At 44.0% G+C, this 19,676-nt stretch overlaps 4 protein-coding genes across 5 annotated transcripts; 2 read left to right on the top strand and 2 right to left on the bottom strand.

The window, feature by feature from the left end:
• Nucleotides 1-167: 167 nt before the first annotated feature.
• Nucleotides 168-19,077, top strand: LOC128299078 (probable maleylacetoacetate isomerase 2). Of its 2 annotated transcripts, none has more exons than XM_053034930.1 (5): nucleotides 168-229; nucleotides 400-520; nucleotides 829-1,006; nucleotides 17,303-17,421; nucleotides 17,494-19,077. In XM_053034930.1, exons 1-5 carry the CDS (start codon nucleotides 195-197, stop codon nucleotides 17,830-17,832), a joined length of 792 nt encoding a protein of 263 aa, XP_052890890.1. In that variant the 5' UTR covers nucleotides 168-194; the 3' UTR covers nucleotides 17,833-19,077. The 2 variants fall into 2 exon arrangements, with proteins under 2 accessions (XP_052890890.1, XP_052890891.1); XM_053034931.1 differs by having other exon boundaries at nucleotides 180-226.
• LOC128299080 (uncharacterized) lies at nucleotides 12,161-13,029 on the top strand. Its single transcript, XM_053034934.1, has 2 exons — nucleotides 12,161-12,208; nucleotides 12,328-13,029. Exons 1-2 carry the CDS (start codon nucleotides 12,161-12,163, stop codon nucleotides 13,027-13,029), a joined length of 750 nt encoding a protein of 249 aa, XP_052890894.1.
• LOC128299081 (uncharacterized) lies at nucleotides 14,577-15,378 on the bottom strand. The gene is made up of 2 exons (XM_053034935.1): nucleotides 15,331-15,378; nucleotides 14,577-15,248 (listed from the first exon to the last, which is right to left on the bottom strand). Exons 1-2 carry the CDS (start codon nucleotides 15,376-15,378, stop codon nucleotides 14,577-14,579), a joined length of 720 nt encoding a protein of 239 aa, XP_052890895.1.
• On the bottom strand, nucleotides 15,887-16,724 carry LOC128299079 (uncharacterized). The gene is made up of 2 exons (XM_053034932.1): nucleotides 16,671-16,724; nucleotides 15,887-16,594 (listed from the first exon to the last, which is right to left on the bottom strand). Exons 1-2 carry the CDS (start codon nucleotides 16,722-16,724, stop codon nucleotides 15,887-15,889), a joined length of 762 nt encoding a protein of 253 aa, XP_052890892.1.
• Nucleotides 19,078-19,676: the final 599 nt, after the last annotated feature.

A 19,676-nucleotide genomic window follows, 5' to 3' on the forward strand; every position in this document is an offset into this window, starting at 1 on the left:
CGATGTAAATTAATAACTTTGTATAATTTAGGTATTCTTCTTCATTGTCTGTGTCCATGTAAAATTCCCTGGTTAATTTATGCAAAAAATGCATAACAATTCATGAAAATCGCAAAATCGGCCACCATTACCAGCCCCTTGTGCAGTTGGTCAGTGACAGTTGGTTGACAGCAATAATAAAGCGTAAACAAACGATGCCGGCAATTTGTGCGTTCTTTCCGAAAAAGTAGTGAGTTCTTAAGGATATTCTGTTCTGCAACGCGAGCGCTATTAGCAACACCGATTTTTCCTCTCTTGATTTAAACTTCCCATTTATTGTGGTTTTTGTTTTTCTGTTCAATCCTCCCAAATCCTTCGCTTCCTTTTTGTTGACAATCGTTACACTACACCCGTAAACAGTGCGCTAGAGGCGGCAACAGCATCCCTGAAACAGTTTCCACTGCTGCAGTCGTCAACATACGGCTTCAAAATTAACTACTCCAAGTTCCATGGCTCGATGTCGCTGTCCGCGATGTCGAAGGTAAGCAAGCGACACCGAATACAGATCGCTAACACCTGTTAGCCGAAAAACCCCTTGAACATAGGCAAACCACACAACATCATGTGATACCTTTATCAACTGGTTTGTTGCGGTGCCTGTTTCCAGGAGAGTGGTCAGATTAGAATAAAGATTAGAACAAAAACCAGTTCTTGACAAACCGGCTACATTCCGATCGCTTTTGAATTGAAGCGACAGTCGCTAGCAGCCGCATTCATTCCAAATCGTTCCTTGTGTTCAGAAGTGTTCAAATCAGCATGTCTAACGAAGATCTTCTTCCCGAATCGCAGCCCATCCTGTACTCGTACTGGCGCAGTTCCTGTTCCTGGCGTGTGCGCATTGCCCTAAACCTAAAGGAGATTCCGTATGACATTAAGCCGATCAGTTTAATCAAGTCCGGAGGCGAACAGCACTGTAATGAGTATCGAGAGGTGAACCCAATGGAACAAGTCCCTGCGCTGCAAATCGGTAAGTGTTTATTGCTTATTTTTACTCTCTAAAGCATGACTCCAGTTCATCTTTAACGAAAGCGATCATGTAATCGAAAAACAGAACGCACTGAGCGAGACACAGTTCCAAGTTGTACAGTGCATCATCATACGCCTTATCTTTTCGTTTGGTGATTGATTCCAGCTCGATTTGTGAAAGAAGCCATGCCTCCTCCAGAACAGTCCGGCGTTGCAGTAAAGCTTCTGACTGTTCAAACGGATCACTTGTCTCTTCCAACACTTGCAAAGCTCCTCCGATGGTTTCAGTGGCCAGCCGATATGCAGTGAATAGCGCTATAATATTTTCATCCTTGTGTTGTTCCGATATTGAATCATCGAGATAGTTGCAACACTGCGAGATATCAGCACTGAACAGTTGAGAGTAAACTGAATGAGCGGTTTGTGCTTCTTCGATACAGGATGCTTCGCGAGATGAAACATCATCATCGAACGATTCGATAAAGTCCCAGACTTCCCTTGTTCTGGTGCGACCAGCGAAAATCGTCTGTCCGATCAGCTTCAATGCAATGCTGGTAACACCCGTGAAAGCTTTTCGTTGGTTGTCGTGAATTTGAACCATTTGAAAGTTTATGCTCTGTCCTTGGTTAGCGAATTTTGTTTGATAAACCAGAAGGTTGCAACCGATGGAGGGTATAGCGGTGAAAAGAATTGCCACTACAAGGGTAGAAATGGTTTCACTTTTTCGGGACAGAAACATTTTTTTATTTCGACACAATGTATGATTAGTGGAGAACAGTTTAGTACTGTCAGGCATAAGCGATTGGTTTAATCTACCTTCCCATGCTTTTTATACTTTATTGCGGCCAACAAAACGAATGCTATTCAGTTGTTTTAATTACCATTTAATCTGCGTATTGTCGTCACTATGCTTATCTTCGTTACCATATAGAAAATTGGTTGTTACGATTATACGTGTCGAATGATAAGGGCGCACGGTAAAAAAATGAAATTATTTCCGCATCTTCTTTTAGATTCGCTTCGTACAAAATTTCATTTATTTCAAAATTCGCAAAGTTCGCATACATAACTTTTATTTTTGAATCATTTTCACTTCATTGCTACAATTCGTTTCTATCTCTTCCTCTATCGCCTCAATATCTAATTGTTGATAAACCAGTGCACGATCGATGCAAGTCTCCAACCGTACCATCGTACCACTCACGATTCCGTCATGCCGATTTAGCTCATCTTGTAGCGTACTTTCATAAAAATCCCAAGTGTTTTGGTACGATTGTAGTTCTTCCGCGAGTTTTCCGCGAATGCTCTGTTCGTCGAAAATATCGCTCATCGACAGCGTGCGAATGACCTGATAAGTAGCGGTCTTAATGATGCGTTGTGCGGAAGAAGCCTGTGGACGGAACCGATCTAGCCTGTCATATTCCAAATCCTGGTAAGCTGCTTGCATACAATTGCGCAAATCTACACCCCACAATGCACGATAAAAGGCATAATATTCCTCCAACGATTCCCGACATTGTTCGCTCAAATTGTCTCGTTCATTTTCCAACAATTCCGCCGCATATTCATCGCGATACCTCATTTGTATGGTTGCTTCTCCGATTTGCGCTAGGAGTCTTCGATTGAACAGTCCATTCAGTTCGCTATTGGCAGCCCAGCTGACGGTCACCTCGCGCACTACTTGCGTACTGATGTTGGCTAGCTCGTCCTGATACTCTAGAAGATATCCTTCCACAGTTGATAGCGGAAACATGACGGCCCCAAAGGCGCCCAACATCAATAACCATGTTGTCACCATTCTCTGCAGCTGGCTCGGATCGTAAACTAAACTGGTCGTCGCGAACGGGTAGCTTTCAGACACTAATTGATGTACCGCTGTAATGAAAGAAATTCCAAACCAATGTGGCAGAAGGTCATCTTGTTAAAACGCAGACAACTACCAAAGCGGTCATGTGCTTCTGAACGGTTTATGGTTTTATTGTCAGACCGATAATGCGCACGGCATAACATTTACGATCATGTTCTACAAGTAGCAATTATCGTCCAGATAACTTTTAACGTACTCGATGTCGCTATCCTGCCAGTAGAACGCCTCATCGCGGCAACCTTCGAAGCGATTGATTGTGATATACGCATCGTCACCATGCTTGGCCAGCTCCTCATTCAACATCGTGCGGTAACTGTCGCGTAACGTCGTGAAGTACTCCAACTCCTCTTGGAGCTCCGCCTGTACGTCATCCTGCTCTAGCACATTATTGCGACCAAGCGTGATTACTGTCTGGCTGATGGACCGGAAGTTTTCTTTCGTGTAAGATCGCTCAACCGGCAAGAAGCGGTTAAGTGCATCGTTTCGCAGGTCAGCGAACGCATAATATGCACAGTCCTGAATGTCAAACGCCTGGAACATCCGGTACAGCTCGAACAGATCCAACGTGTACTCGCGACACTCGTCATCAACGCCATCCCGATTCTGAATGTACATCTGCAATTCCTGGCTAGCCAGACGCATGCGTGGAATCATGCTGCCAAACTCGAGCAACAACTCGCGATTAAACTCCCGGATCAGTTGTCCGTTGAACTGGCGCATCTGCTGCAGCTCGAACTCAACATCACGTGCCAGTTCCGAAAAATTACCATTGTAATCGACGAGAAAGTTGGCCAACGCGGTACCAACGCAGCCGGAAGAAAGTAGCAGAGCTACCGGAACCAACAAGTTCACCACTGCGCGCATCGTTTTGTAACAGAACCAACACTTTTTGACCACTTCCCCCTAGACACGAATCCTTATGCAGACCAACGACTACTGAAATAACGATCGAAATGCGTCGCAATAATGACGGATTATGGCAGCATCGAGATAAGCTCAGTTTGTGGAAGTACAGCCTAATATCAATCTTATATCTGGCTGGTTGTAAACTTCCGAGTAGTAAAGAAAATTATCTACACGTTGCTCGGCTGGTTTGCTTATTCAAGTGCGTCATTAAGGTCTCCGTCATCTAAGAAGATGAGGAAGTCAACCCTCGCCCGGGAAGAATGTATAGATTTTGATATGAAAGGTTACCTTTTTGATGCAATAAGTGATATGTTTCACTGCTTATCGGACTACTGGACCGGGAAGCTTCTTGTAATCATGCGCTCATGGATTACACACCGTGTATATTTTCGAATGTTTCACCATATTGTGTGTTGTGCTACGTTGAAGCAACCGCTGTCCACATAACTTAATACATACTTCATGTCCATTTGATGGAGCGTCACGGTCGTATCTAGACAATCGAACAGATCTTCTCGTAATGGGTGGTCCGGTGGAGCGAATCGATCCAACTCTCTGTTTAATACCTCTTGAAGCGCATTGTTAAAATTATTGAACGCGTAGTATTCTTCCGCTAGCACGTCGAGGATATTGTCCATTTGTGTGACCTTGTTGTGCTGCTCTAGTATGAGACCAACGCGATGTGTTAGTTCCGTCCCTTCGCGATGGACCATGTTAGCGTAACTGAAGAAACGTTGGTTCGTCCAGTAGCGTAGTTCTTTCGTGGCGTACGCTGCACATGCCTGCATCTCCGCTTGTCCGATCGTTCGGAAAACTTTAAATATTTCCAACACTAGCACGCGGCATGGCTGGGTAATGACACTGGACTGGATGATTGTACTTTCCGTTGTGTCGTCAACCAATCTCATCTCGATCGTGGCGTTTGCCAACAACTTCACCAGCTCCATATTGAAGTGGAGTGTGGCGTTGGAGTTGGCCTGACGTTTTATGTGCATCATATTTTCCAATATCACGGCGTACTCACTGAACCATTCTTGGTATTGCACAATGACGGGTGCTTCTTCGGTTGATACAGATGGAAAAACACACAGCACAGCAAGGAATGACGTAAACAGCACAAGTCTCCAATTCCAACTTAGCATCTTGCTTTAAAACAATTTTAGCAACCTACAGATTTGCAACCAGACGTGTTTTACCGACGGGAAGTATTCAACTGTATGGCAAATTCTATCGACCAACCATAACCTACCTGATGATTAAGATAAGAAGCTCGATAATTTTACAGCGTCCTGGACGCTACGTCAAAGAAATGTTTCTTTATCGTTGCTAAATCTACTTCTGGGCTGGGTTTCTTTCTTGTCGAACAGGTAAAATACGTAGCAAAAATTGCATACAATCTCTTGACACTCATCATCGATATCATAACGGTCGTCTCGATCGCAGGATTTCGCAGTCTGTCCCATCTCGAGAGTAGTACTATCCAACAGTTGCACCGTTTCAAAGATATGTTGGTAGGTTAAGGGTGAGTTTCAGCCGCGTTTAGTCGGCAGCAGGATATCACCACTTTGTAAATAATAACCAAAAAGTTCCTGCACATCTCGAACGGCTATAATGTACATCTCCAACTTGACTTGGCCTATGCTCGGAATCAAGCAGGTTAAATCGAACAAAATTAAATTTGATTTGTTAACACAGATGACAGCTTAAATCCTGGTGAAGAAATGCTTCTTTTTGTGAAACTACAGTCCAATATACATTTTATTTCTTATTCATTTTTAACGTACTTTTTTTACTTATCAGGCGCTTCGGTCCTCCACTCCACTTCACTTATCACTTCATATTAATTTGAGCCTATCATGCCTCCTATATCCATGTGGACGACTTACGTTATGGACTTACAGACTGGGTTTACCGATGTCATTCTAATGTCCTGACCAGGGGACCAGCGGGGCCCATCGAACTTAATTCCCTATGCGATAGTGTGTTCGTCGTACAGCTCGTAGAGTGAGTTCGTCATTGCAATGGCTCATCCTTTGCCAAAATTCTTTGGCAATTTTCCTTCCACATATTCGCAGCTCCTAATGCAGCTGAGCATCTTACAACCGGGGTTGGTTCCTGCTTTTATGACCCTTTCCTGGTTGTTGGGGACAATGCACACGTAAACCATTACATTACCACTAGAGTATATGAAAATGCTTGACTTAGTTGGCATCCTTTTTTACGAGTAGATCTTTCAAGGTCAAATTAGATTAGAAACTTGACGGACATCTACTATATGCGGATGACTTTAAGATTTTATTTCCAATATCCACTCTGGGTCTGTTCTCTTCCTGCTGTAAATGCAATGGCCTAGATCTGCATCAACACGCCTAAATCATAAAATCAACACGCCCTATTCGCTCTGTGTTTTAGTTTTCCAACTTGTCCAGGTAATGAAAGATAAACTTCAAACGCATATTGGCAGGATAATAAGCAAAGCCAATATGACCTTAGGCATGTTGTGTCGTTTGTCCTACGATGTCCAAGATCCCTTCTGCTTACGTGCTCTGTAATGTTGCTTGGTGAGGCCAATACTCGAATACCCCATCGTGATTTGGGCACCTGCCGGTAGCACTGATATGGTAGGAATAGGAAGAATGCAGAGACGGCTAACTCGTGTTGCACTAAGCAAAAGTTTTCGGAACATGAATATGCCAATACCTGAATGCAATGTTCGCTACCAGCTGTTGCATCTTTAGGAGCTTAAATCTTGCTATCTTCCTGCGGACGTTATTTTCATCGCCATTCTTCTTATGCATTGATATATTGATGCTCCTTCTTTGTTGTCCTCTGCCTAGCAAGCCTGGTTAGCAACCAGCATCCCAGCGCATAACTCAACATCAATGTCGTTGTAGGTGCTAGTATTTTATTCAAAATAGGCGACATTTTAGACAATTTCGAAAGTTCCTTATGTCCATCATCTCTGTGTAAGTGAGAATTTGAACCGCTTGTGGTGCCACCATCAATTTGGCTACGTAGGAGAGCAGTAATGATATCTATATTATCAGAGTATGGACTGTCTTATAGAAGATGGTTACCGAAATTTAACAGCTCCTAGTCTCTATCTAGCATGGAAGAGTAGACAAGCTAGCCTATCTCCTTGGCGCAGATCCTTTTTTTAACAGGAAGGGAATCTTCAAAAAACGAACACGTAACAGGAGGGTGGATACGGTTGCCTTAAGCTTTTCTAAACCATCGTCCGTCCGGTGAACAGTGCGGCATTCGATTCGGTAGTCGATCATGTTAGAGTTGTCCGGTACTTACGATTCCAACACATAATAATTTACCGATGCACCCCTATGTGCTAACCTGCTTGGTTCTTTCTCATTTGGGAATGAAGTTAAAATATTATTATGAAATACCTCATCAGTTATTAAGTGATATATTGTGCCTTTGTGCTTTTAAATAACTTTTTAAATAATATCGAGTTCATTATGAACTATAAAATTTACTATAAACTGTGAAGCAAATTCTATAACGCTGCCAAAACCACCCTGAAAATCAAAATATGAAGCGGAATAATTTAGCAATACTATAGCGTTCTACTCGGGATGTCTAAGAAATATTTCTCTATCGGCCGTTAGCACCCCAGTCATACAAAGGCGGAGTCTCTTGGTCGAGTTTCTTTTGTTCTCATAGTCAAATTTTGAGTCAAGTTTCTTTCGAGTAGACAACCGACAGGAAGACGAACTTCAACCTTCACGCACACACTCTCACCGCATGGTATATAAAGCGGCGCGTAACCACGCCCGCTTCAGTCGCCCGGCGGCTTTTGCAGCGTGTGGACCTACGCCGGATCGTAGCAAAAATATGATTCTATGCAAAAAAAAAGGGGGGTGGGGGAACTAGCACCACTCTCTGGCTCTCTCGTGAGAGCCGTTATCAGAGAATGATACTCTTTTTCCCCATATATTTGCGTGGCGATAGTGCTGTAATGAAAGAGAATATTGGATTAAGTCGGTCGAGCAGCAGCAATAGGTACATCCTTCAGGGTCGCGCGAGTAGCTTGGCTCACGTGCGTTGCTAACGGTTTATAAACAAAGCCTAACGGGAAGGATTTTTGTCATTGAAAATTTTGAAAAACATTCAAATGGCTTGGCGATTGGCTGTTTTTAAATAAAACATAAAATTTAAGGCATTTTGAAATCATTTTTGCATTGAAAAATAATGAAAAAAAATTTTTCTTATAAGTTTTAGAACTTTTCAAACACCATAAAAAGATGTATTATTTTATTCTTTACATTTTTGTAGAACATCATTTTTATCTATCTCTGCTACTTTTCTAGTTATTCTTAAAAATATGTAAAAATTATGGAAAAATCACCACTAATATGTATAGAAAAACTACATTTCTTATTCTTAACCACTTTGTAGAACAATGTATGTATCTAACACTTAAACTTTTCCTGCTATTGTTAAATACTCCCGTGTGTTACCGATCGCCACAAAGCAATGTCTTCGAATGTATCAAATTATACCTAGTTTTGATCATTGAATTTGTGCGCTTGTCCTTCAAATATCCTAGGAAAAAGTGTTCCAATTGTTTAGTTAAAGTGTTGCCAATACTTTACAACCGATGGTTTATAAATAAATAATAATTTAACTACGATTAAATGCAGAAATCCACACACGCCAGTCAGTTGGACGCTTTAAATGAGAGGTTGAATATGTGGGCTTCGAGCCGCATATGCTGAGCTGCAAGGCGCGTAAGCTGCAAGGACAAAATTTTACTCTAGGTCGGCAGACGCGAGCACAGTACACAGGTACCTGTCGACACACGCGTTATCGGTCGGTCGCTTTGAATGTGTTCGCCTATGCGTACATAGGCGCGTAAGCTGCAAGGACAAAATTTTACTCTAGGTCGGCAGACGCGAGCACAGTACACAGGTACCTGTCGACACACGCGTTATCGGTCGGTCGCTTTGAATGTGTTCGCCTATGCGTACATAGGCGCGTAAGCTGCAAGGACAAAATTTAACTCTAAGTCGGCAGACGCGAGCACAGTACACAGGTACCTGTCGACACACGCGTTGTCGGTCGGTTGCTTTGAATGTGTTGGTGCGTTGCGATATCCGTATACGCGCGATGGAGGGCGTGGATCGCGTACCGTGATTTTGCGTGTGTATCACGTGTGTGTTCGATTTTTTATCTCGCGTCGCATGTAGGCCAGAACGAGAGATCCGAATAAAAAATGGATGGGAGGAGTCCAATTGCTGGTTGGGACATCGCCTTTCCTTGAAAACATACAGCTGAATGTATTTGAAATATTTCACTCAACCTTATCGATTTGTTATGTTATGTAGCGTTTTATTTTCAATTCAGTTTTGTTTTGTAGTATTTATTATTCATTTCTGATATGACATCAATAGCAACCATGGATGGGAAGCTGCAGCTAGGGACCGAGTATCCTGGAGAATGAATGTTGAGGTAATGAGCACATCGTAAGCAGAGAGAGAAATGATATCAACAGTATAAATTCGCATAATCGATCACAAACTCCATGTCGGACACATAAAGCATCATGATTGTATCGAGGCACTGATACAGATCTACCCTTAGCGGATGTTCCGGATCATCGAACCGCTCGAGCTCATAGTCCAGTATAATTTGGTAGCTGTTATAGATCCAGCTGAAGTTGTCATAGTACTGCGCCAAGAGATTTTCGATCCTGTAAATCTGTGCCAACGAGTTGTAACTAGCCAGAACCCGCACTACCCGGTGCGTCAGTTGCGTTAACTGTGTGTACACGTAATCCGCATAGCGGAAGAATCTGCTCGTTGTCCACGGTACCGTCTCTTCGGCCGTGTACCAGGCACACTGTTTCATATCTACAATCGCGTACCACGTGTAATAATCCTGCAGATCCAACACTATGTTCCTGCACGCATCGTCCGTAATGTCCGCATCCTGTATGAGTTGGATCGTTTCATTGCTTGTTTGTCTCAGCATGATCGTAGCGTTGGCAAGCATCCGTAGCAAATCCTCATTCAGACTACGGGTTGCAGCTGAGTTTATTTTCCTTCTATCTTGCATCAACTGTTCGCCGTCCGCCGAATGATTGGCAAACCGGTCCTGGTAGCTAACGATGGCAGGTACTGCGAAGACAACTTGCCAGCCCAGTGCAAGGACTAGGCACCGCGTAACAATGCTGCACATGTGAACTGACATATTGCTACTCGTCGATTCACTGCTGAGTACTGGCATAAACATCATAAGCACCCTGAAAAGTAGTTCTTTCCGGACGGTTGTATCCCACTGATAAGGAGGCGATAATTTGGAGAGGTTGTAAAACTGTAAGGCTTCTGTCTTGGTTATCGTCAGTAGAGTCCAATGGTGAGTGAAAAAGAGAAGTAGAAAATTTATTGAATTTTTGAATTACGCTTACCCGATATTATGTAGCGGATAACGTATATCAAACAGCAGTTGGCTATTATTCAAGTTACTCAATTAAACGCATTTATTTCATTGTTTTTCATCTGACGTGGGGTGATGGTAAAGCTAACTTAAGTTGACAAGTCCTGTTGAAAATCTGCACAGTTAGTGTCAATGTAGCTGAGCACGTACTCCATGTCACTTTCGTGCCAATGGACGGCCGTATCGAGACACTCATAAAGCGCTTGTCGCACCGGATGCTCAATGTCGTCGAAACGTTCCAGTTCGGCACTGAGTATAAACTGGTAGCTGTTGTAGATGTAATTGAAGTCTTCGTAGTACAGCTGCAGCTGGGCGTCGATGCGATCCATTTCGCTGATCTTGTTGTATGTCGCCAGCACCTGAGAGACTCGGTAGGTTAGTTGCGTTAGCTCGTTGTGCACGTAGTCTGCGTAGCGGAAGAAGCGATCCAACGTCCACGGTTTCGAATCTCCGACTGCAATTGCTGCACAGATGTTCACGTCCATCTCACTGAACACGGTATATATGTAGCGAAGATCATTCACAATATTTCGGCACTCGTCATCGATAGCATCGGCACCGACGATCGTCTCGATTGTAGAATTCGCTATCTGTCTCAGCTCGACGGTAGCGTTACCCAGCAGCCTCACCAGTGCGATGTTGAATTGGGACGTTACCACAGAGTTTCCGCTGCGTTTCGTCTGCATCAGGAGCTCGCCAGTTTGTGAGTAGTTGCCAAACTGCTCCTGGAAAAACACGAACGAAGGTAGCGATCGTACGTGTACCGGTCCGAGGCCCAAATACACGAAAACGAACGTCGTGATGATCGTGCTTCGAAACATCTTTCTTTCCCGTAGTGTTACACTTCCTTTCGCTTCAAGCCAATGAATGCTTGTAATAATGCTTCTGTTTTGTCCGTGACGCGCGGAACGGATGTTATAAAACCGTGCACTTGCCTATCCGGTCGTTACGATAAGCAAACGATAATTCGGTTACCAAACGTTGAATTTTGACCGCTGTTTTTCTAGATAGTAGGAGATTCCAGCTAGCTTTTGTATTGGCGCAATCGTATCAAAAATATCAAAAGCGACAATGTTTGTCGTATGCCACCAACAAAAGGGCCCAATTTTCATAGGTTTAGCTATGGTCAGTTCAGGGCAATAAAGATGGTGGATACTGAGGAAGGTAATCGATGTAACGTCACCGCGAACACGTTAACGTTACGCTGGCGACATCTGTTTGAAAAACGAGTTGAGTCCGTAGTTCGTAAAAGCTTTGTCATATTGAACGGTTGCAAACAATTTGTTGTAATTTGTGTTCTTATTGTGATTGTCAGCTTTATAAGTGGTCAAACGCAGGCTCAGCAGTTTAAGCAATATGAAGTCAGTAATTCGACCAGGTTGCTATTTTTATTTTATAAAACAAGTCGAACATGTCAAAATATTCCTCAACACGAAGTTCCTGTCTTACGGCATAGACCGTAATGGGGTATTTGTGCCAAACCTAAGGACCAAGTTTAATTATGAAGTAAATTCTCAATATGTTTATACTATTGTAACACCACGAGGGCAGGATAAAATTCCTTTATCGCATGAGGGTCAATCGCGTTATCACAAGACAATGAGTGACCGGCACACCTGGCCAGTAATAAGAACTGTACTGAGTCAAATATCAGCCACCACAAGCAGGTGCTCAGAGAGCTGTCGTAAACTGGGGGCTAACATCTGGACATGATTGAAACGAGGAAAAAAACGAAACGATTATTGAGTGTAACTTGCTCCAATCTAATCGTACACTGGTCGGCTTAACTTAACTATACAGTTCGATCTGCTTCCTTCGCTTCCGTCGTGGCTGATATAAACTCCCGGTGTTGGTAGCTGCGGTTGCAATTAGTTAAATTTAGTGGTTGCGTGCAGTATCGAAGCGAAGGCAGCTTTAGCAGTCTACAAAATGGCGTCGAATTTTACGTTTGTCCTTATCGCAGCATGCGCTCTGATGGTGAGTTGCTGCTCTACCCAGCAGCGTGTCCTAATTGGTGGAACAGGGTTCACATGTTTCAAGCAAAAGCGCCACCACTCACTATATTGACATCACGTAATGAATCAAATAAATTTCAGGCTAGTTCCATTAGCGCTGCTCCATCGAAAACGGTCATCAAACCCCACAACCAGGAGCTGCGCGAAGCGATCGAAGATTATCGCGTCCGCTTCGATGATCTGCACAAGGAAAAGGATCAATTCCTACAATTTGCCCGTACCGGACTGTTCGCCACAGTACGCAGAATGAACGAAGAAGTTTTGATCGATCTCGGCGAAGCACGCAACACTGTTGAGTACGGGTTTGACGATGTGCGCCTGGAAATCAGTCTCGCAATCGTGGAGGGCAACCACAACGAGCAGTGCCTGCTGGATCTGGTGTACGAAATCGTCGCTGAGAAGGTTCAGCTTGGAGACGAAATCAGCCGCTGTTCTGCCGGTACTACTGACACCAAGGATGCGCTGCCCGCGTCGTTCTACGAGTTCATCGACCTGCTTCAGCGCCTTTCCAACTCGATCGCCGAGACGACGCTCTACACGTTCGTGAGCCAAAATTCCGTTTCCGATCCGGAACGGCACCTCGAGTTTCTGCAGGAATCGTACGACGAGACGGCCCGTGCCTGGAACGAGGAGGCTTTGCCGCTGATGCAATTCGAACTGGACGCTATGGAGTACAACCGTCCGTTGATCGTTGCCGACAATGCGGAGTGTCTGCAGGTAGTTGTGGAGCGACAGCAAGGGTTCGAAGATACGATTCGTGAACGAATCCCGTCGTGCTTGTAAAGCAGGTGCAGGAGTACATCGTTAAGAAGTAATAATATAAAAGGATGCTACTGTTACGGCATACCGAAGTTGTCCCAGAACATCGAAAAGACAAGCGCGCAATTAAATCCTGCCATGTAACACACGGTGCCGTCAAATGTGTTTTCATCATGTTTCGTATAAAAAAACATCGTAACATTCCCATTATTATATGGCATCTGCCGACGAGGTTGAGGAATATATTTCGCAACATGCAATACGAGCTGTAATTGAAGAAATAATTTGAAAAAGAGCAAAATTGATCAAGTTTGAAAGGTTAGCATAATAACATAATTTCTACAAAGGCTCAGCCACGCTGGAAAAGCTTTTAAGAAGTTGTTTTAATTCCATTGTTTAGGAATTTAGTAGTAGTATTGATCCCGAATGCCAAACTGTCAAACATCTGTCATAACATTTATGACATCTACATCTAGTACATCTTTTTTTTATTATCGTTAGAACGGCCAGGCCGTATATCTATCTAGTACATCTAATTGAATTGAAATTATGGAATTTTAATTCCATATTAAATTTATGAAAACGATAAGTAGAAAAATGATAAGTTTGCGATGGCAGCACCCATCCGTAGATCAAATTTTTCAGGTCAGGCTCAAGTTCTAAATATCCCCAGTCATTGGGAATGCAATCCTTTATCGCCAGTATAACCTTCCCGCCTCGTCCTTACCGACACAACAAACTCAAGAGCTCTAAGACCTGTCATTTTTGGCTTTCTTTGGCTTTATTTACCTGTAGCCGGATGAACAAGTCCTGCATACGGAGGGATTGGCCCTGATGGGCTTTTGGACCGCTCCTGTCGTGTGAAGACCGGCGCCACTACCAATACATCGCCCTATCTTAAACGAACATGGCAATCCAAAATGGACCATAGGCTACAGAGTCCAATAGCATAAGAACTGTTGTTGTGCTTCCAAACTGCATTAGGTCCATGAATCGCGTATTAGAATCACGAGAACTTCCATCTTCTTTTATCTTACCACTGAGGAAGCCAGCGTGACATTCGTCAAAAGAGGGAACTGTAACAGCCATCGGCAATAATCCACATCAGCACAAAACGGGACGTATCATCGCTTCCTTAGATATTGCGGCGTGTGTGATAAGGAAATGATTTTTCGCCTTCGTCATGCACATCCGATGTTTATTGATTATCGTCCAATTTGATAAAGCCAATTTAATTATTCTTTTCACGTGCGTGTTACCTTCTTACGTGCAATTGTTGTATCGGTGCCCTTGGCTTATCTCAATTCCGCTTGCAATTGGTCCATTAATCTATTAGCTAACCATCGGCAATCCGATAGCGTGATCAGTAGAATTAGCGTTGCGATTTGTTAATCCCGGGTGTGTGCAAGGTTAATCCCGTTCGGCAGGGGAGCGACCAGAATGAACTTTGTGATGTTGTCCTATGCGTCCAGCCCATTATTACGTTACTGTTTTATTTCGTAACTGTTTCACTAGGGTAATACAATGCGGGAAGGCTCAGGATAGTAGAATTGCAATGATACTATTGCATTTTAACAGTTGTTGATTTGCCCACGAACGGTGTTCATGGCCGTGTTGAGGCTGGTAACGACTGCATTGAGACAGAGGCGATTTTCCTCAATCAGGGCCGGACGATTGATTTCCAGATTGTCCAGATCTTCCTGCGCTTCCGGGCGTGCAACATTGTTCCAGAACGTGACCTGGTTGTCGTAGTTGTCCTCCAACCATTCGACGTGCTCCTCAGGATCGGCGAACGAGTTGTGAATGGCGAACGTGTAGAGCGTGTACTCGGACGCAGCCGTCGCGATGCGCTGCAGCGTGTTGGACAGTGTCCGGAACTCATCGCCGAGTCCTTCCTTGATGGCGATCTTGTCGGCGGCACAGGAGCTCATACCTTCACCAGCACGGACTCCCTCCGCAATGACCGTATTGACCAGACCCAGCAGACACTGTTCGTTCGCGTTTGGCTGGAGGATGGCTGCTGCAATGTCCTCACGGACATTGAACAAGACTTCATCGATGTCGTTTCGTGCGTTGGCCAAATTCTCCAGCGTAGCCTCATTCAACCCCTTCAGTTCGGCCCGTGTCAGTACGCGCGTTAGCCTGATGAAGCCATCCTTGTCCTCGTGCAGGTCGTCGAAGCGCACACGGAAATCCTCCGTGATTTCGGCCAATTCTCGCATCGAGATTTGCGCAGTGACGGACTGTGTTGGAAAAACCGAATTGTGATCATGTGTATTAATTCCGGAAACTGAACATAGCTCAGGGTGAGCAGGATGCACTTACCACGGCAGCAAGCAGAACGCAGAGCGCGATGGACGTAAACGTCTTCATCTTTTGTTACAAGTTACGAGCACCGATGGAGCAATTGCTATATCAAAACAGCCGGCCGGTGAAGGCTCTTATATAATTTTGAATTCCACTCCGGGACAAGGTTGGAGGACACAGGTTAGTCGCACCGAGTAATTTTACGTCAGTACGAAAATTACATTTACCTACCAAATCAGGAGGCGAAAACGAGAGGACCGATGTTTTGCTATCGTACCGATTAGATTACCGATAGGCAGGTTGAGACTGTTGTGTGGGTTAAGAGCCCGTTTAATCAGGAAGAAAAACAACATTTTACCTGCTAAAAAACCATTTATTAGTAGAAGCCCCATATCTCGATACTCTGGAGCAGCATATTCCTCTCCCTAACGCTCTTAACGCTTGCCCCGGCCATGTTGTTGGGGTACTAGAACTGCGCTATCTTTTTACAGCAGGCTCAACGCACACCGGAAGATGAAAGGAGGCACCCCCAGCAAATTCCATGCCATCGGGGGAAGTTATCGGCCGGGGTTGGTTATGAGCACTGGAGTGCATCCTCGAGCAGCAAGTCCATGTTGAAGATGAAATTACGCCCGATCATGTCGGACATTGCCCAAATATCGCGGCGAACATTGTTGACAACTTCCTGGAAGTTGTCCAACTCCACCTCAATGCCGGACAGCACGCGTTCGATTTTGTTCTCCTCCCCCTCGTACATGTAGGCCAACTCGGCGAGCGTAATGTCCAGATCGGTGACGGCATTCGAACGGCCCAGCTTCTCCAGCACGGCGTTCTGCAAATCAGTCGAGCTGTTCTGGAACGCTTGCACCTGCGGGTAGAAGAAAACGCGCGATGCGGTAGCCATGTCGGCGTAGGCCAACTCAGCCGCCAGACTAATATCGGCCGCAGACTGGGTCGCCTGACGCAACGCCTCATCGTTCTGCTCGACGATGCACGGATTCTGCGTGTCGCCGATCTCCAGTGCGTGCTGCAGGATCGCATCCTTCACGCGCAACTTCTCTTCCTGGATCTGCGTGATCACGATGCCGAAGCGCGAAATGAACTGCGCATTGAGGTTCTTGATCGCGAGCGATTGGTTCATGCGCAGCACGCGCAGCTTGTAGTCGACATCGTAATGCAGCTGGTTAAACAGCCGATCGAACTCGATCAGCAGGTCACTGTCAGCGCGGGGCAGAACCTTCTTCACCGCTTCCGGCACTGCAACCGTTTTCGACCAAACGAGCTAGGTTGGAACAAAACGGCGGTGTGAAATAGTTCAACAGGTGCTCCATGCGTTAGTTTACGGTCTTCTTTCTCACCTGCTGACAGGCAAACGATGCCAACACTGTCACTAGAGCAACCTTTTGCCACATGTTTGCGGAAATCACAGCACAAGGGGACTGATTTGTTTTTTGTTCGTTGAAAAGGACACTAGCCTTGTTGCAAGTGGTCACTTTCGATCACCTCAAGTTCCGGCGGAAAACTGATGTGCATGAGCTGCTCGCGTTCAATTCTATAGCTGTCGAAGGGTTGTACCGTTTCCGTTGGTGCTCGCCCTAAAGCGGAACCTCGGAAGCGGAATTGAATGGTCAGTCAAATTTTGATTATACACAATAAACCAGCAATCATGTCTTGTTTTCGGCTTCATCCATCGTATTTCTGTCAGCGCGCTTTATGGCCACATGCTCTATCGAGGTTCAATGAGCAAAGTGCCGCCATCGGCAGTGCGGTCACTTATATCTTTAGTGTAATACGTAACCTTATCGCAGTTTCTCATAGTGATGCTTCTTTGATGCGTTGATAGCAACCGCTGGGTTTGCTGTTGAACCATTAAAGCGATATGTCCGAACAGATATTGGGGGCATTTCCTTGGCGAAAAGTGTGACCGCTGTATTGAAATATCTCACAATTAAATCACTTAATCAATGGAATGTTGTTTACTCTCTTTCAGATGGACACACGCTCATCGAATCACTCTCGATAATGTATTACCTGGAGGAGACGCGTCCTCAGCGTCCACTGATGCCGCAGGATGTGCTGAAGCGTGCCAAAGTACGGGAAATCTGTGAGGTAATGCAGCAGTAGCAACTTCAACCGCAACTTGCAAAGATAGATCATTATTAATGCAATGTCTCTTCCCAGGTTATAGCATCCGGCGTACAGCCGCTGCAAAATCTGATAGTGCTCATTCATGTGGGCGAAGAAAAGAAGAAGGAATGGGCACAGCATTGGATAACGCGCGGTTTCCGGGCGATCGAAAAGCTGCTCTCAACGTCGGCGGGCAAATTTTGTGTGGGCGATGAGATCACTCTTGCCGACTGTTGTCTCGTGCCGCAAGTGTTCAATGCCCGACGCTTCCACGTAGATCTTCGTCCGTATCCCATCATTCTGCGTATCGATCGCGAACTGGAAGGCCATCCCGCGTTTCGGGCTGCCCATCCCTCCAATCAGCCTGATTGTCCTCCGGAAGCGGCCAAATAAGTTATGTTGGGACGCGATGTCCGAACGAAAGCAGTACGACCAATCAGCATTCCCGTTTTCACTACGTTCCCGAGTGTATTAGGATGGTGTTACGATACAGGAGCGAAGCGCACGTATACACCGCAGCACAAATCTATCTCATCCCACCTTCTCTCATAAAAACCTCAAAATTCCTAACCAACAACTCTACAAGAAACGAAGATCTATTATCCTGTTCAATTTCAATGTGAAATATTTGTCCCGATGGCCATAACTCGAAACAACCAATCTAGTCCTTGAAGAGGAGATATATTGTCGACTAGTAGACGATCAGATGCCATTTACAAGTAAGAACAAACGAGATGTAAAACATTTTATTTACACTAAACCAGGCAAAATGAACAAATTAAAAAAAAAGAAACAAGCTGTAGGACGAAACTTATACAAAACGATGCTCCATATCAGTTAAGATCGTAAGCGAGCATGCAAATGTTTCTGTGAGGATTTTGTTTTTTTCGTAAAACGTACGTTTCACAATCGAATTCAGGGAAAGCTACTAGTATACAAAATCAGTTACCACAATAGAACGAAGAAATACGCGGAGCCCAGCTGAGAAGGCAACGGAAGAATGGGGTTGGTAGAAATGCTCCTGGGCATTTACTTCTAAAGTGACAATGCCAGAAAGAGAGAGGAAAAAAACATTTAATTTAAGTTGAGCGCTAAGCGATGGTTTAGATATCATTCTATAGGATCTTATCTGAAGCTCTACATATACTATGCTTTTTAATCCACAATCAATATGCACAACAGATGCACAAACAGATGACGACTCACGACGAAAGGAAATGATGAGACATCTATAAAAAAAGAATTTTCATTGCTATGGTGATTTGCATTTATTCCCCTATCTCCTATCTTATCTTATTAAGAAAAACAGAAGACATAAACTATTCACATTAGAATCTAGGACGAAAACCATCACTACAAAAAGATATCGCGTGTGTGTGTATTTGGATTTGCTTTGAAACTTGGTGTGCTTTATTTTAAATACCTATCTTTCGATCTATGTGCTGCCTAATTTTGCGTCGCATGGCTGATTTAAGGCATGGTTTTACGAATGTGTTTAATGTGTGTTTGTGTTGTGAAACAGAAAGCAAAACGATATTCCATAGATTCCATGTGAGCCCATTGCCAGCAGCTAGAGTGATCAATATTGCGTGTGGTGTTTTCGCGTATTTGAACAATAAATATTTTTGTGAAAAGCATTTACCGGACCTGGTGCGCAGCGAAGCTTTTACTTTTTTATAATAATCAAACTTTCAAACTTAAATTGTTAGTTGCATTGCTGACAGTGTAACTGCCACTGTTCATATATAATTGTTTTGAACCAAACAAAATTAGAAAGGAAATGATTACGGAAATGTTTATGTTTAATGTATTTTTCGAGGAAATTCACTCTATTTCATTTATTCTACATGCAATCTTCAAAGTCCCCCAAGCATTCGCATGCCGAACGCGTTGAAACCGTGAAACGCTTCAACCCTGAAGCGTTTTTACCAATTGGGTTGCTGTCAAGGATAGCTTTCGTCAAAGCCGGGGCATATTTGATGCTTCGTTAAATGTCTCAAACTTTGAATGTTTCGTTAGAAAATTTGCGATGCGATGCAAATGTTTTAATAGTTTTACTTATCAATTTTAATTTTCCTTTTTTATTCAAACAATAGAGTCAGTGTTACGTGTTTAAAAACAGGGTCATATTTAAACTTCTTGCATTTTTTAAAATTAGGATTTGAAAAGTACATTCATACCTTTTGTTGCAGCTTTTGCGAATGCTTCGCGTTTTGTAAAACAAAACAACGAAAAAT

Source organism: Anopheles moucheti, chromosome 2, assembly GCF_943734755.1.
Source record: "Anopheles moucheti chromosome 2, idAnoMoucSN_F20_07, whole genome shotgun sequence".
Lineage (NCBI taxonomy): Eukaryota > Metazoa > Arthropoda > Insecta > Diptera > Culicidae > Anopheles > Anopheles moucheti.

Bases quoted from the DNA above. Each gene is read 5' to 3' on its own strand.
- LOC128299078 (XM_053034930.1), top strand. From the start codon at position 195: ATGCCGGCAATTTGTGCGTTCTTTCCGAAAAAGTA. The intron at 230-399 runs GTGAGTTCTTAA...ACCCGTAAACAG, and splicing joins GCGTTCTTTCCGAAAAAGTA to TGCGCTAGAGGCGGCAACAG. The intron at 1,007-17,302 runs GTAAGTGTTTAT...ACTCTCTTTCAG, and splicing joins AGTCCCTGCGCTGCAAATCG to ATGGACACACGCTCATCGAA.
- LOC128299080 (XM_053034934.1), top strand. From the start codon at position 12,161: ATGGCGTCGAATTTTACGTTTGTCCTTATCGCAGCATGCGCTCTGATG. The intron at 12,209-12,327 runs GTGAGTTGCTGC...AATAAATTTCAG, and splicing joins TCGCAGCATGCGCTCTGATG to GCTAGTTCCATTAGCGCTGC.
- LOC128299081 (XM_053034935.1), bottom strand. From the start codon at position 15,378: ATGAAGACGTTTACGTCCATCGCGCTCTGCGTTCTGCTTGCTGCCGTG. The intron at 15,249-15,330 runs GTAAGTGCATCC...TTTCCAACACAG, and splicing joins GCGTTCTGCTTGCTGCCGTG to TCCGTCACTGCGCAAATCTC.
- LOC128299079 (XM_053034932.1), bottom strand. From the start codon at position 16,724: ATGTGGCAAAAGGTTGCTCTAGTGACAGTGTTGGCATCGTTTGCCTGT. The intron at 16,595-16,670 runs GTGAGAAAGAAG...GTTCCAACCTAG, and splicing joins CATCGTTTGCCTGTCAGCAG to CTCGTTTGGTCGAAAACGGT.